Source organism: Ziziphus jujuba, chromosome 10 (genome assembly GCF_031755915.1).
Source record: "Ziziphus jujuba cultivar Dongzao chromosome 10, ASM3175591v1".
Classification (NCBI taxonomy): Eukaryota; Viridiplantae; Streptophyta; class Magnoliopsida; order Rosales; family Rhamnaceae; genus Ziziphus; species Ziziphus jujuba.
In genome coordinates, this window is record NC_083388.1 from 10,481,694 (window position 1) to 10,497,842 (window position 16,149).

At 30.8% G+C, this 16,149-nt stretch overlaps 1 protein-coding gene across 1 annotated transcript; it reads left to right on the forward strand.

Annotated features, from left to right (window-relative positions):
- Positions 1-448: 448 nt before the first annotated feature.
- Positions 449-2,549, forward strand: LOC107411224 (3-ketoacyl-CoA synthase 12-like). The gene has a single exon (XM_016018769.4). The coding sequence runs from the start codon at positions 691-693 to the stop codon at positions 2,095-2,097; it is 1,407 nt and encodes a 468-aa protein (XP_015874255.2). The 5' UTR covers positions 449-690; the 3' UTR covers positions 2,098-2,549.
- The last annotated feature ends 13,600 nt before the right edge of the window (positions 2,550-16,149 follow it).

Below are 16,149 nucleotides of genomic sequence, written 5' to 3' on the forward strand. Positions count from 1 at the left end.
TATTGCATGGACCGCAGGCTGAACAAAAGCTGCTTAATTCCATATCCGCAGTATATATATACAACTCTTAACAATATTATTCAGAATGACGCATCTTTTATTAGAATAATTCTCTTCTAGCTACCACACCTTACCATACTTAAATGTGGGTAACTACATTGGGTAACCTACTAACTGTGAACTATAATTAGCTTTCCATATTTAAAAGGGCATATAAATTAATTTAATATTTTCCATTTTTACATATAAATCAATTTAATAATTTTGAATTCAGAACTCTCTCGTTTTCTTTCTCTGACCAAACTAAACAATCAAAAATGTTTTTAAATGGACCATATGATTGTCTTATTCGTCTGAATAAGACTTTGGCACTAGTACTAGCTTAAACTTTTTCTTACACAAAGGTTCAATTAAGTTTTACCTTTCTTATACATTCCACTTGACTTTATAGTGTGATTTGTATTAAAGATTGAGATAAAAAAGCATACTCAAAACTATCTTAGTTTGTTGGGAGTTGAGGGATATGGAAAAATGGGTCTTAAGTATTTTCACATGTAGTTTCCACCAAGTCCAACTCATACCCTCACTTCCCCTTATAAGTGTTCCATTTCTTGATTCTCCTCCATTAAGCTGAGGTTCCAAAAAACAAAAACCCATCTCTCTCTTTCTCTTTCTCTTTCTCTTTGTCAAATGGATATTCTCACTTTCTTCTTTGCCTTTCCCTTCTTCTACATCCTCTTCATGATTTGGAAATATTTTGACCAAAAACGAGATCAAGAGTGCTACATTTTGGATTATCAATGCTACAAGCCAACGGACGACAGAAAGCTAAACACAGCTTTCAGTGGGGAGATCATAAGGAGGACCAAGAATCTGGGTCTCCGGGAATACCAATTCCTCCTGAAAGCAATCGTCAGCTCTGGCATTGGGGAGCAAACTTACGGGCCGAGGATCATGTTCTCCGGTCGAGAAAATTGTCCAACATTGTTAGATGGGATCTCGGAGATGGAGGAGTTTTTCTATGACAGCATTGGGAAACTTCTTTCCAGGTCAGGCATTTCTCCCTCGGAAATCGATGTTCTCGTGGTCAACATCTCGATGTTGGCATCAGTTCCTTCCTTATCAGCGAGGATTATAAACCTTTACAAGATGAGGGAGGACATCAAGGTCTACAACCTCACTGGAATGGGTTGCAGTGCTAGTCTCATTTCAGTTGATATCGTCAACAACATTTTCAAATCCCACAAGAATCTATACGCCCTCGTCATCACCTCCGAATCTCTAAGCCCGAATTGGTATTCGGGAAATGACAGATCGATGATCCTCGCTAACTGTTTGTTCAGGTCCGGCGGTTGCGCCATCCTTTTGACTAACAAAAGGTCTCTTAGAAACTCCTCCATGTTCAAGCTCAAGTGTCTCGTTCGGACACACCACGGAGCCAGAGACGAATCCTACAATTGCTGCTTACAAACCGAAGACGGAGAAGGAAAGCTAGGGTTTCATCTCGGGAAGACACTTCCCAAGGCAGCTACAAGGGCTTTTGTCGATAACCTTAGGGTTATATCGCCCAAGATCTTGCCTGTGAGAGAGCTTCTCAGGTTCATGGCCGTGACACTTTACCGGAAATTTATCCAGCCGAGCACCAGCAAAGGAGGGCCGCTGAAATCCGCCGTGAACTTCAAAACCGGAGTGGATCATTTCTGCATCCACACCGGAGGGAAAGCGGTGATCGACGGCATCGGAATTAGCTTGGATCTTGACGCTTATGATCTCGAACCGGCGAGGATGACGCTTCACCGGTTCGGTAACACGTCGGCGAGTAGCCTGTGGTATGTGTTAGGTTACATGGAAGCTAAGAAGAGGTTGAAGAAAGGAGACAGAGTGTTCATGATTAGCTTTGGTGCTGGCTTTAAATGCAACAGCTGTTTGTGGGAGGTAGTGAGAGACTTGGGAGAAGGAGATGGAAATGTGTGGAACGATGATATTAATGACTACCCACCACAGTCATTGGCTAACCCTTTTATTGAGAAATATGGATGGATTCAACAAGAAGATCCAAACACATTCAAAGTTCCAGATGACTATCGCTGCATCTAAATATATATATATATGGGTAAAGAAATTTTTATTTATCATGGTCATGATCTCTCTTTTCTAATTTTTACTTTTCAGAAGAAAAAGGAAAAAGAAAAAAAAGTTTTTTTTTTTTTTTTTTTACATCACTGTATTTTGATTATTTTTCTGTATACTATAAGGTTCTTCTTATTATTGTTAAATCCCTTTGGTGGATTTCGTAACCCCAATAAGGTTTGCAGCTTCCAATAGGATGAAAGAATTGAAAGGCTAGCTAGCATCCTTTTGGAAAGCTCTATATATATATATATATATTCATTTTATATTTTTTTTCCTTTTGTTTTTCAGATTGGTAATTGTACTTCTTTACTTCTTTGTTTGATTGGGGGGAAAATTATGAAAAGCTTTGTACTTTTTAGTTTCGGCTCTTTATAAATAAAACTGTTTAATAAAACACATTGTGGCGATATGCAACACACTTGTCCCTCGAACACATACATATATGTTTTTAATCAAGGCCTTGCCCTTTATTGTTATTGTGATTTTCTTAAGGTTTAAAATATATAATATCTTTATCTAGAAAACAGTGGACTTTGGGACTCCACTGTTCCTAATGACACGATATATAACGTTCATATTGGATATAGTTCGGTCAAACTAGTAAATATCAATGGCAAAATAAATTGTAAAGAAATTGGACCTACATTGTGGCAATTTTTCTCTCTCTATATATATTGTATTCGTTGCTTATTTGTGAGGGAGGGTACAAGAGAAATTACCACTTCTACATATCTTAGAAAAAGGGTTATAAATGTTGTAAAGCAGAAATATTAAGAGCCAACAGTGATTAATTGCTGCCAGTTGTGAAGTCCAAAGGTGGGGATAGAGACCTGCAATTGCACTTCCTCCAACCCCATTTGACCGACTATTTCCTTTCCCAGCTGTAGCTCCTTTTAGGCATTAAAATTAAAATAGTCAAATGGGATTGGGTTAATTAATAATTGATAAACCATTTACAAATATATTTGAAAGATAACAAATTTAAAGTAAGGTAAAAAGTCGAAAAAATTATTGTAGATGAAAAAAAAAAACACTTATAAAATAAATAAATATAAATTCAGAATTCAAGCCAGGAAAAATGCCCCCTTTCCCGAGTTGTGTAATCAAATAAACAAATAAATAAAGGCTGCAGATTAAGTATCTAATAAAGAAAATGACCATTTGACTAGTTTTACAAAAAGAATTACTTTCGGATCTGACTCCTATTCTCTAAGGATATCTTAAAAAAATATCTAATAGTTATTTTGACAGCAACATGAATGAAAAAGAAACGAAGACATTAATATTTTTACCAAAAAAAAAAAAAAAGAAAAGAAAAAGAAAACACGGACATTAATATGTATGTCTGTATTGAAAAATTGATGGGGTTGTCATTCTCATACCGATATACCAGCAAATTAAATCCTTGCCTTTTACAGTCAGATCAATACAACTTTTGTCCTTTAATATTATTTACATGTTACTTATGCTGCCATTGACTTATTAAAAATGCTAATCTTCAAGACTGGTGATGTAACATTAAAATTCAATTGATATTGAATTTTTATTTTACTAGATAGTGGGCCTTCCATAATATGGGCCCTAGTTTTCGCTTACAGTTCATATGCAACTGGATTAACCTGAACCCAACAGGTGACCGACTTTACAATAAAAGCCTTGAATTAATTTTTAACACTTTTTACAGTAAAAATTTTAAGATAAAAATAGAAAAATATTGGATATCTCTTTTTCTTTTTTTTCTTTTTTTTGGATCATCTTGTAAAGCTGAACCATCATGGAAGAAAAGTCCTCAACATATTTGTAGAGAAATACTCTGGAGAAGTGTCATTTTCTGAATTAAATTGTGTGCCTTGTGCAAATAAAATGATTGGAAAATTAGTAGAGTAAATTATTTCAACCTTCTTTGTTCACCTAATATTGTCGTTTATTAAAAACAAAACAAAATAAAATAAAATAAATAATCAATAACTGAGCTCAAGATTAACTAAGAAAACATGTTATACATATCCAAATAATTGAACAAAAACAAGTGCCACTTTTTTTTTTTTTTTTTTTTTTTTTGAAGGAAGTGTAATATTTTGTTGTAAAGAAAAAGCTTTTGGGCCGCGTAAATTTAATAATCTAACCAGTCTTATCCTTTACAATGACAACCAAACAAAACGTTACGACAATAGACTTAATTGTCCTATTGGCCATATTGTGCTTCCAATAAATTCTATGAAAGTCAAAGGCCCTACCTTCTCCTTTATTGTCCCCTGTCATTTGCCAAATTCACTGAAGGTTTTGGTAATGTAGGCACCCATCATAATGTATTTAAAAAAGAAAAACAGCACAGAGAGAGAGAGAGAGAGAGAGAGAGAGAGCTATATGACTTTCTTATTTTGATCTTTGATGTGAAGTAGTGTCAAGGTTATACAAAATGTATGATGATCTACTTTTTAGTGGCATAAACTTTTAGGAAAAATAATAACCCAATATGATATTTAAAGTCAAAGATTTTTGAGAATTCAAAAAGATAAAATATATGTAAGAATACAAAAAACGGAAGGACCTAAATGAGATCAGGTTTACATATAAGGTGGAGTTATAGAAAATATATCTATATATATATATATGAATAATGAGTCACTTTTTATTCATTTAAGATTTAGTTAAAAATAATAACTCAACAACAAAGACTTGCATACGGTGGCACCACATCATCCATTACCACTTCCAATAATCACATGCCATGAAACTCAATCATCTATTGATAGCATATCGGATAAGGATGCATAGTTGGTTTAGATAAAGTTGTATATTATTTTCCCTTTCTCTTTTGTGACATATATGTGTATATTGATATACATCTTATAAACGTATAGAGGCTCCACATAAGCCTACCTTATGTAATTATTGGTGCTACGCATATTTAGTAATACAAGAGTCAACATTACTTTATTTTTATTGTTCGAAGAATTCTTGTATGGTAATAGAGCTTATCCAAAGCTCAAATGAGTTTCTTTTTGATTCAATGGTTGACACCTCATCCTCTACTATGAACTGTGCTGTAATTTCTATTTGAACCATTCCCAATCTATCATATGTCAATCTGCCGAATTGGAGGAAAATAATTATCTCATCTAGAGATCATAGATGCTGCCTTATTGGAGGTAACATGGAATCATTCATTGATGGAAGCTTACCCCCGGCACTGATCACTATGAAGTGGATATGATATTGTTCCCAATTTTGCCATCATATTCGACATATGGTTTTTTTGTTCAAAGCTTCCTAGAAGGTCAACCATCTTTAGACTACTCTCGCTTGAGTAACTTTAGAGTTCTTACGAATCTTAAAGTCAACCGCTCTAATTATGATAGTGACTATCATTACATTTGAACCATATCTTGTTCTATACCCTAACGATGTGGGATTATGCATCATGTAGCCTGCCAATGCCTCTTGCACCCGCAAATACTAATTGTCACAATCGATCCCCTTAGGACCCAACGTTCTTGGTGGCATATTTCCTGCCAGATATAGGCTCTGATACCATTTGTAGCATTCTGTTTTCACTGGCAGAGCTATAACTCTTTGCTGATAATGTCTCCAAATTAGCCACCACACTTCATATGAGATTTTTTGTTTAGAGTTTTTCAGAAAGCCACTCATCCATGTACTACTTTGGCTTGAGCATACTTGACTCTGGATTTCTTTTAAACCCTAAAGCCAACTGCTTTGAAAAGGCCTCGACATTATAAAATGACTATTATTATATTTGAACTATCCCCTGTTCCATATACAGACGATGCAAGATTGGGTACTAGGTGGCATGCCAGTGTTTTTTACATCTGTCCACACTAATTGTCATAGTTTTTCCTACCAACAATGGACAAACTATGCAAACTACTACAAATGGTAGAGACTTGACCAAGCACTTCTCGAGTGGGTACTGTCTTCTATCTCACCTCATACTCAGATCTCCTAGGTTTCAAGAACGATAACATTCCATGAACTTTAATACTCAATTGAACGTCTTTTTGAAATCAATTATGACCAAAATCATGCAACTGAAAATTCAGTTCCAAACAACAAACAAGGAATCAAGTCCAAGACAACATATTTCACCAAAATGAAAGGTAAAATAGATTTTTTGATTTTGGATGGTTTTAATGTTACTGATGAGGAGTTTTTTAAGCAGCTCTTAGTAAGGCTACCATTGAAGTATGATGCCATAGTTGCCAAAATTAACTATAGTAGAGCACCTCTTGATGTTAAAGAAATACAGTCCCTTTTATTGAAACACAAGGTGCAAATTCTTCAAGTGAATCCTCTTGAGTTTATGTTTGCCTAAGTTAATGATAAACAATAAAAAAAAAAACCATTCCAAGCCAAATTTCTACTTTTGGTTGCAATACAGATTCAATTTGAGGCTATGAGAACAACATTAATAGTGGGTCGTTTAATACTAAAGGTAACAATTCCTCACGTGGATATGGCAGGGAGCATGGAAGAGGTCAGTATAACAATAATAATAGACTTTTCTGTCAAATCCACAAAATACTATGTCATAATGCAGATAGATGTTGGCATCGTTACGATAAGAATTTTCCTGCCTCTAATAGCAATAATGCTTTCTATGCCTATTCGAATGTAATTGCCAACCCCGAATGGCTGGTTAATAGTGGTGTTAGTAGCCATATCACCTTTGAACCCTCAAATATAACTAAGAAAACATTTTACTTTGATGATAAGATTATCGGCAGTAATGGGCAAGGTTTGCAAATTAGACATACTAGATGTTTAAGTTGTAATACTCTTTCTGGTTCCATTCGATTAAATAACATGTTGCATGTTCCACATATTACAAGAAATTTGCTAAGTATATCTCACTTAACCAGTGATAATAATGTCAATAAAGATTTTAATTTTCAGTTTGTTTTTATGAAGGAAAAAGGATTTGAACAAGGTACTGTTCAAAGGAAGGCTTAAAGATGGATTCTATCAAGTGTTGCTGCCCAAACTTTCTAATAAGTTTTGTAGGATTTCTAGTTTGTTTTTAGCATCTTTGAATAATATTCTAGAATATTTTTATTGCTTCACTTCTAAATTTTCTATTTCTAAATTATGGCATTTTCAACTTGGTCATCCATCATATTTTATAATGAATAAGGTTGCAACCCAATTCAACATTTCTTTTTCTGTTGATTTTTATTGTGATCTTTTTGCACTTCCTGTCAATTAGGCACAAATAAAAGGTTATTTGCCCTACCCTCTAATACTGTTAGTCATGCACCACTTAAATTAATTTTCTTTGATGCTTGAGGCTTAGCACATGTTGAATCAAATGAGGATATAGATACTAAGAGATCTTATTAGAGGATAGTTTTACAAGATTTTCCTAGATATATTCTATTGAACTGAAATCAAAGATAACCAATATTTTTCTACATTTAAAAAAAAATGGTGAAAATTTTATCAAATAAAAAAATTGAGGTTTTTTTTCAGACAAATTGAGTTGTAAATACCATCCCTTTAAACAAATTTTAAATAACATCGGAATAAGAATTCTTACACCTATAATTCTTTGCAATGTCATGCAATGATAAAATAAAACATATGGGCCTATAGAATATTTAATTAATATCGACTTACAAACGGTTCGTTGTACTACTAACCATACAACATTTATATATTAGTTTTTGTTTAATTCAATATCTTATCAAATCTAAAAGATATTTAAGATGATTCAAGCCTAGATAACATACAAAGAAAAGCACATTAAAGATCTAGCATGACTCCAAAATTATTGAATCTATATGTGAATGGAGTGTTAAAATGATGTATAATATATAATAATCCACCTCATAATGACTTAAGCTTCTGAGAGAATGATAATTCAACATCCTTTTTAAAAAATAAAATAACATTCTAAGGCTTATATGACCTGTTTGGCCTGATCTTTTATTGCTGCAAAATTTTAAGTCTTGGGCCTTAATTTCTTTAATCGGATAAAAATTTTGTTTTTTCTTATGTATGAATATTCTACACACTTTGAAGTTCAGGTTTTTAGCATTGTAGAAACTAGAAAAAAAAGATAATAATAAAAGAAAAAAATTATTGTGTTTCCTATATCCGGACGTAGCATTTTCTATGTTAATTTTTATTTTATTTTATTTTTTATTATAATAGGGGGAGGAGATATTTTATCTTAGGTTTCACAAGGTGTAAGATGGTGGCATCAAGCTTTAAACCCTATGAACCTCGGTGTAATAAGGCATTATATTTTTATTATTATTTTAATTATATAAAACTAGTAAATAATAAAATAATTCATATTTTGGAAGTCAATATATACGGAAATTTTATGGTGAGGACGGTCCGCATAAGAACCGCAGTATTAGTGATGGTTTTTTATAGTATTAACGACGGTTTTTTAGAAAATCATCACTAATACTATGAAAAACTGTCACTAATACTGTGGTTCTCATGAGGACCGTCCGCACCATAAACGGACTGTAAATATATATATATATATATATATATATATATATATATATATATATGTGTGTGTGTGTGTCTGTATCATGTATTATATATAATCGACATAGATTAGTAAATATAGATTAGTAAATATCTATTCATAATAAATTTATAGAACTTTTATACATTCTAAATTTCTAACATAAAATTTACAAACATATATTCATAATAAATTCATGAAAACTTCATGATTTCTAAGTTTTGTTTTTTTTAAAAAAAATAGTCTCATATATATTATAAATCTATCATTACCTAAGAATTAATAAAAATATAAAATTTACATATAACCATAATTTAACTAATTCTTTTTTATCGTTTTATCAAATTCTTATATAGAAATGTACAGCTTAATGCTTATAATTTATTTTTTTTTTCTTTTAAACGAGTGAACCATATAACCATAATGCAAATGCCTAAGGATTTTGCCAAATAATTTTTTTTCCTTTTTTAATACTATTTTTTTCATTTTTTATTTTTCAGATTTCTTATATATTTTTCTTAACTTTTCTTTTTTTCCTTTAAAAAAGAAAATTAATCTTAAAAAAATGAAGAAAGAGACTTATGGCTTATGACACTAAGACAAGCATTATGCAGTTAACATTGCATTAATCGCCTCTTCTAAGCTTTGCTCCAAAATAGTGCATTTTTTCTAAACATGGAGCTTATGTAAGTCGAGATGAGACCTAGATGGACGTTTTAAAATACTAACTTTATCCAAGTTAAGAATTGAAGGTTAGAATTAGAGATGTACTCTGACCATGACCAAGTCTATGACTGCCATTTTTAGTGTGAATTTGACAGCCAGAATTAAATACCTGACAGTGGCTACTGGAAAATGGTCATTTAAGAGCACATGTCCATGTTGCGTGACTACATGAAATTGTTTGTTATATACATATACGTACAGTAATTTACTATTTTACTGGACCTTATCATCCCGTCAACGTGGAAAAACGTAAAAGAAAAAATCTTGCAAGACATGTAAGTCTTGTCAAAGTAGTTGGTGCGATGGCTCAATTCAAACTTTATTATATAGTACAAATCATTACCAATAAAAAAATCATAAAGACATCATATACTAATATGATAATGGCTGATTAGTTTTCTTTTGGATAATAATGATAATTGCTGATTATATATATATATATATATATATTAGGTAAATAATAATTGCTCATTATATAGATATACATGAAACAAATGACATTGTCATCTAGCTCTGCTCATTAATCATTAAAATAAAAAAATTATATTGTTTGGATTGTTACATTATCGTTTGAGGCTTTATTTACCCCCGAATTATTGCATTATCATTTGGGCTTTTAGTTTTGAACTTTTCTGAATTGATGCTTAGTTATGGTGTAAGTCATCATATAGTACTGCGATCAGAAATAACAATGTTTATTGACCTAAATGATAAAAAAAAACAAATGTTTATTGACAAAAAATAAAAAAAATAAAAAAATAAATAACAATGCTTGAAAAAGTAGTCAAAATAAACCCTTAGAAATTATGAAAGTTTATGTTCAAAATTCTTTTCTTGAAATTTAATTATTATAGCATCTTTAATGGTAGTGGCTTATCATCCATATGATATAGAAATTTTTTTTTTAATCAAAATATGGATTCAAAATTGAAAGACTTATTATGCATGTGATATAAATATTTACTTAATAAAGATTTAATCCTAAAATACAAAAAATCTTAAATGTCTGTGTCTAATTAGTTATATGTCAATTATTATTTTTTTCAGATTTTTCCTATTAATAAAGATTGTTTTATAGATTTTTTTTTTCTTAATAAGTATTTTTTTTTTTTAAATATTTGTTGCATCATACAGTCAATTGAACCCTTTAAAAATAGATTCTCTTCTTAATAGTTTCTTCTTCTTTCCCCCCCCCCCCCCCCCCCTTTTTTTTTTTTGTTTTCATGGCTATTTATTTATTATTATTATTTTTTTTTTTGTTTTATGTGACAAAATTTTTAGCAACCTATAAAACGGTTAGAAACGCCATTAGACTCCTAAAGAAATTTCCTACTAGTTCGTCAACAAAGTCTATGTTCTCATGAGATCTTTGGCCGGTGAAAATGTCAAAGATTTATAATGAAGGCTACATTTATTATTTTTAAAATTAAAAAAAAAGGAAAAAAAAAAGGAAATTGAGAGATTAAAAGTCATTATCTATTTACATTGTGTATACAGAGACGGAACCAAGATTGTACAGGTAGGGTGGTCAAAAATTTTACGTAAGCTCCTGTTGTTTTAAATCTCAAAAATTTATATAACTGAATTAATGTTATTATTATTATTATTATTATTATTATTTTTTGTTATGTACCAAAATTCAAAAATATTTTTCTACAATTTGTCAATAATTGAATGATCAATTCATCAAATTCTACAAAATTTTAGATTATAAATTAAACAAAACATATTATAATTAAGCTTATAAATTATAAATGAATAAAAATAGAAAATTTGGTTGGTCTCCTTATATATAAAGAATTGAAAAATAAAAAAGACTTTGGATATGAGAAACCAACCCCGATTTTTTTATTTTCTTTTTAATTACAACGTGTATAAGAATATTATTGATAATATTACTTTGGGGAAGAGGCTTCAATTTTTTGTTTGGACATAATGATTGACTCCCCAATTCAAATTCTTAGTAATGAAACAAAAAATTTAAATGTTTGAATTCTCACTATTGATTGCTCCCACTAGAATTGTTTTTTAAGCAAAAAATATTTTTAGCTAATTAACAAACGTTTTTATTAAGAAATTTAAGAGTAATTGAAAGAAATAATAAATTCTGGAAAATACCACTAAATATGCAAAATTATAGGAAATAAACACAAACACCAACAATTTTATGTGAAAATCCAAGGATTTAAACACCTAGGACTTTGGCTTCACCTAAATCTCTAATGTAATTCCTTAATTGGTAATTATAACTTCCTTCCTTTTTAATTATCAACCAAGAGTTCTTAAATTCACTAACTTTCTTTCTCAAGATTAAACTAGATTCAAAGGTAATTAATTATAAAATTGAAATCTTTTCCAGCTCCTATAAATTAATTACACAAGCAATTAAGCTATCCTTTAGTACCCTAACCTTAAATGGTTCCAAAATTTATCAAGACTTGAATTAAGGTTATCCAAAATATAATAGGCTCTCTCAAACTTAATTGGTTTTTATACTACAAGGAAAAAAAAATGATTTAGTGACTAACTTTTTAGCAACAAAAAAAATTTTTTTTTTGTCACTAAAAGAGACCATTAATGACCAAACATTGGTCATTGAAATTTTTGGTAGTTCATATAGGAAAATGGTAATGTTCCACTTTCAGCTACCATTGTTTTGGTCTCTAATTTCAATTTTCAATGACCAAAAATCAGTTGGTTACTGAACATGAGAGTAGGAAACTATTCTCGCCTTTTTTTATGGTGGGAAAATGACCTATCGGCAATAAAAAAACAAGTCGGTCATTGAAAAAAGGTATCAGCTATAATAATTTTTGGTCACTTATACAATTTGGTCATTGATAGTCTAAGTAATTAAAAAATTATTAAAAAAATGAAAAAAAAAACATAAAATAAAAGAGTTTTAGCAACCAAAATTCTTTGGTCACCAAAATCTATTAATACTCTAATCTCAAACATGGATTAAGCCCATGCTCAATTAGGTATGGGGACACCCTATGATCGAAAACCAAAAAAAATTGACATAGTAAGGACCTTGTAATAACTTTTGGAATAGTACATACCATGTCCATTGTCGTATAAGAAAAAAATTTGAATCAACTTTGATAAGATAAATCAACCACAAAAAATAATTAATAATTTAATATTGGTCCCCCACAGATTCATGGATTGGTGTTTTGCCTATCTAGATGTCATTTTTTAAAAATTAGAATTTAATTGATTTGTCATAAGTGTGAATTGGATTGACACATAGGACTCTCTCTTTATAAGTTACTTATAATATCCTGACTATATTATAATATATATACCTATACACATAAATATATATATATATATATACATATATATATATATATATATATACATAAATGCATATTTATTTGATATTTTAGAAATAAAATTTTATATTTAATCACATTATTAATATCTACTTTTTTTTCTTCTGAATTTGTTATTAATTTATTAATATTTCAAATAATTATAAATATATATTTGTTAATTTTAACTTTAGCTAACTTTTCTAAAAAAATACTTTTTTTTAAATGATATTGTTATGTAAAAAAAAAAAATTATGTTAATTCATTTTTAGTATAAAATATATTTTTTTTTGCTAAATAAGAATAAAAAACCTGGGGTTGTTGGCAAAACAAAATAAGAAAAAATATTCATTTTGACTTAGGCGGGAAATTCACCACCACATCATTTTTAGAGGTGGCAATCCAGGTCATGATAAGGCGACACGACTAGAAAACGACACGAAATAAATAGGTTTGGGTTTATCATAACTGGGTTTAGATCATAATTAGATCAACCTGTTTAACACGATTATTAATCGTGTCATTTTTGGATTGACCCGTTTAACTTGAAATTGACACACTATGATCCATTTAAATTTAATTTTAAATTATAATTTTAGCCATAATATATTATTTAATAAGTAAAAAAATATTACAAATTTAAAAACTTTATAAAAGTAATTTTTTTATTATTAATTTTTTAAAGACAAATTTTTAAGATGAATTGTTTTATTAATAGGTTAATTTTCAATAAATAGGTTAATTTTTAGGTTAACAGGTAAATATTCAGGTCAACACAATCTGTTAAAGTAATTGTATTAAATATGTCGTGTCAAGTTGACCTGTTTATAAACAGGTCGTATTAGTGTTTTAGATACTTGACACGATTAATAAATGGGTCGGATTAGGATTGAACATTTTTAACACGATTATTAAACGGGTCGACACGAACCCGACATGTGAACACAAATTACCATCTCTAATCATTTTGTCCTTTTTTTTCTAATTATTAAAACATTTTTCCCTAGCCTCATTCAAAACGCTACAACCCTATCCCTATTCAACTAGCCTTGCAACTCGATCAACGCCATCCCCCTAACCGGCATGTCCTCTCCGACCAGCTTTTGCTAGTGTTTCCTCTCTCTGGCCAGCTTCTTGATCGACGACGCTCTCTCACACTCCCTCTCAAGTATGCTTTCCCTTTCTATTTTTTCACTTTTCCTTTCACTCACTCTATTTATCCGTCTTTTGTTTGCAAGTCTCCAAGCGGCCAAATTTCAAAACTAGAAGCAATTTTGGCCGAGAGTTTTTGTTTTTTTTTCTCAAGAACTTCAAATCCACAGCCATCCCCAAACCTCACAATCCCCATCTATAGAGTAAGCTTAAGCGTAAATCTAAATTACCAAAGTAACAATTTAAGCAAAAAAAGAAAGGAAATTTTCGTAAAAGGGAGGAACATCCTATTTGTTTCCTGAGAGAAATATGCAAGATTTTTTTTTTGGGACAATTGTGTTTTTTGTTTTGTGTGTACCTCTATACGAACATGAAGAGATCGACAAAGATGATGATTTGAAGGCACAATTTCTTTATCCATTTTGACCTGAGGAACTTGATGATGTTGGGCTTTGTTGCAAAATTGATGGGGACCATCTTGTGGAGGCTAAGAATGGGGTGAAAAACTATTTTTGCTTTTTTATGAATAAGGTCATATATATATATATATATAGCAACTTGCTTGTTGTTTATTTATTTATTTTTATTTAATCACATGAAAAATGGGGAACTCGTGCAAATTTGTTGATTCCTTTCCATTTGACTAAGCTCACATAATTTTTTTTTTCTCTTTTATGCTTAAATGTGTATTTAGATTGCACTTAATCTTGCTTTATAGGTAGGGGTTTCGTTTAGTGTTGACTTAAAAATGTTTTGTTTTTAAAAAGAAGCTAGGTCTATGTATGCATCTGTTTGATGTGAATTTCGTAAATAAAATTAAATGTATGGAAAAACTTTTAGGTCTAAAAGATGGCATTAAGTTAGTATTGCTTAAATAACTTAGTTCGATATTGTGTTGGGTTCAAATAGTCATTTTTGTTTTCCGTGTTGCAACCTTTTGCTCACATAAATTTCTTTCTTTTCTACTTAAATCATGTACTTGGTAATTTAGATTTCCACTTAAGCTCAAATCCCAAAAATTTGTAGCCCCCATCCAATAAATCCTATGCTTATATAAGCATTTAAGAGTAGAATCTCTATTTTTTTTTTTTATCTCTTAATCATGAATGCTATATAATAAATCATAGTTTTATAGTATTTTAACATGTGCTTCAAATATTATTATGTTAATGTTTTTTGGGCATTCCTATCCTAAATAAAACCCCTGAAATTGAAGATAAAACTGACTAAAGTCTATCAGGATTGACTCTTTAACAGAAATTGCTCAATTGTTTATATTATGTTTATTCATTATTGTTGAAGATTAACATGCACATGTGGTAAATGTTTTATTTAACTTAACCATGGTTATGTAAAAGTAAAACGAAAGTTAATTATGTATTGTTGTAGAGTCAAGATATTGCCACCTGTAGGGCTTTGATAAAAAGCTCTAGAAAAATCTACGAGAAGCCTTTTTTAGGTTTTGGCTGTTTTAAGAACCCATAAAGAAAGGGAAAAAAATCGAGAAAGGTGTATGTATTAATCCGATGTCCAAAATATAACAAAAAGATGCTTTTTCTTGTCCCCTATTTTTTATATAGCTGATCATTCCTCTGTTTTTATGTTATATATCCTTACAAATATATTAGCTAAGGTGATGTTTCTCCTTGCCGTGAATAGAGTCTAGTTGCTACAAATTATATTTATGCCTATTTATTTTCACTGCAGGTCACACTGATACGAACCTAGGTCGACTTGCTCCTAAACCAATATTGTATTAACCCGGATAACAATTAAATTCAAGTTCTAATGGTCACCTTAACTGTCAGGACCCGTCCAGAATTCCTTCCCCGGAACCCTAGACAGCCCTGATCCCAGGGAAACCCTACCGAACTCTCCAACGGAAAATCCGGCAGAGCCTCCCCTAAGGGATTTACTTACCACAAACTACCTGCACTGAAAACACACTTCTAAAAATATCCCCTTATTCCTCCCACAATACTACAAATTGATTCCACAAATTGCAGCACTTCAAAATAAATACAGTAATCCAGTGCATAATAAATACAACAAGAATGAAAGAAATATTACAACTGCAATAAAAGAAAAACAGGGTACAGCACGAACTAAAACAGCGAGGAAGATCAAGTCCGCTCCGAGTGAACGCCGACAACCTGGTACCTAGAGGAACGGAATTTAAGAGTGTGAGATGCTAATCATCTCAGTGAGCGACCCTACTACTATACAATATAATACCACGGTAATAATAAATAATAATTATTTGGAAATAATAATTTCTCTCAAACCCTTACAATTCTCTCTGTTGGAAAAGTTCCC

Coding starts and splice junctions, on each gene's coding strand:
- LOC107411224 (XM_016018769.4), top strand. CDS start 691: ATGGATATTCTCACTTTCTTCTTTGCCTTTCCCTTCTTCTACATCCTC.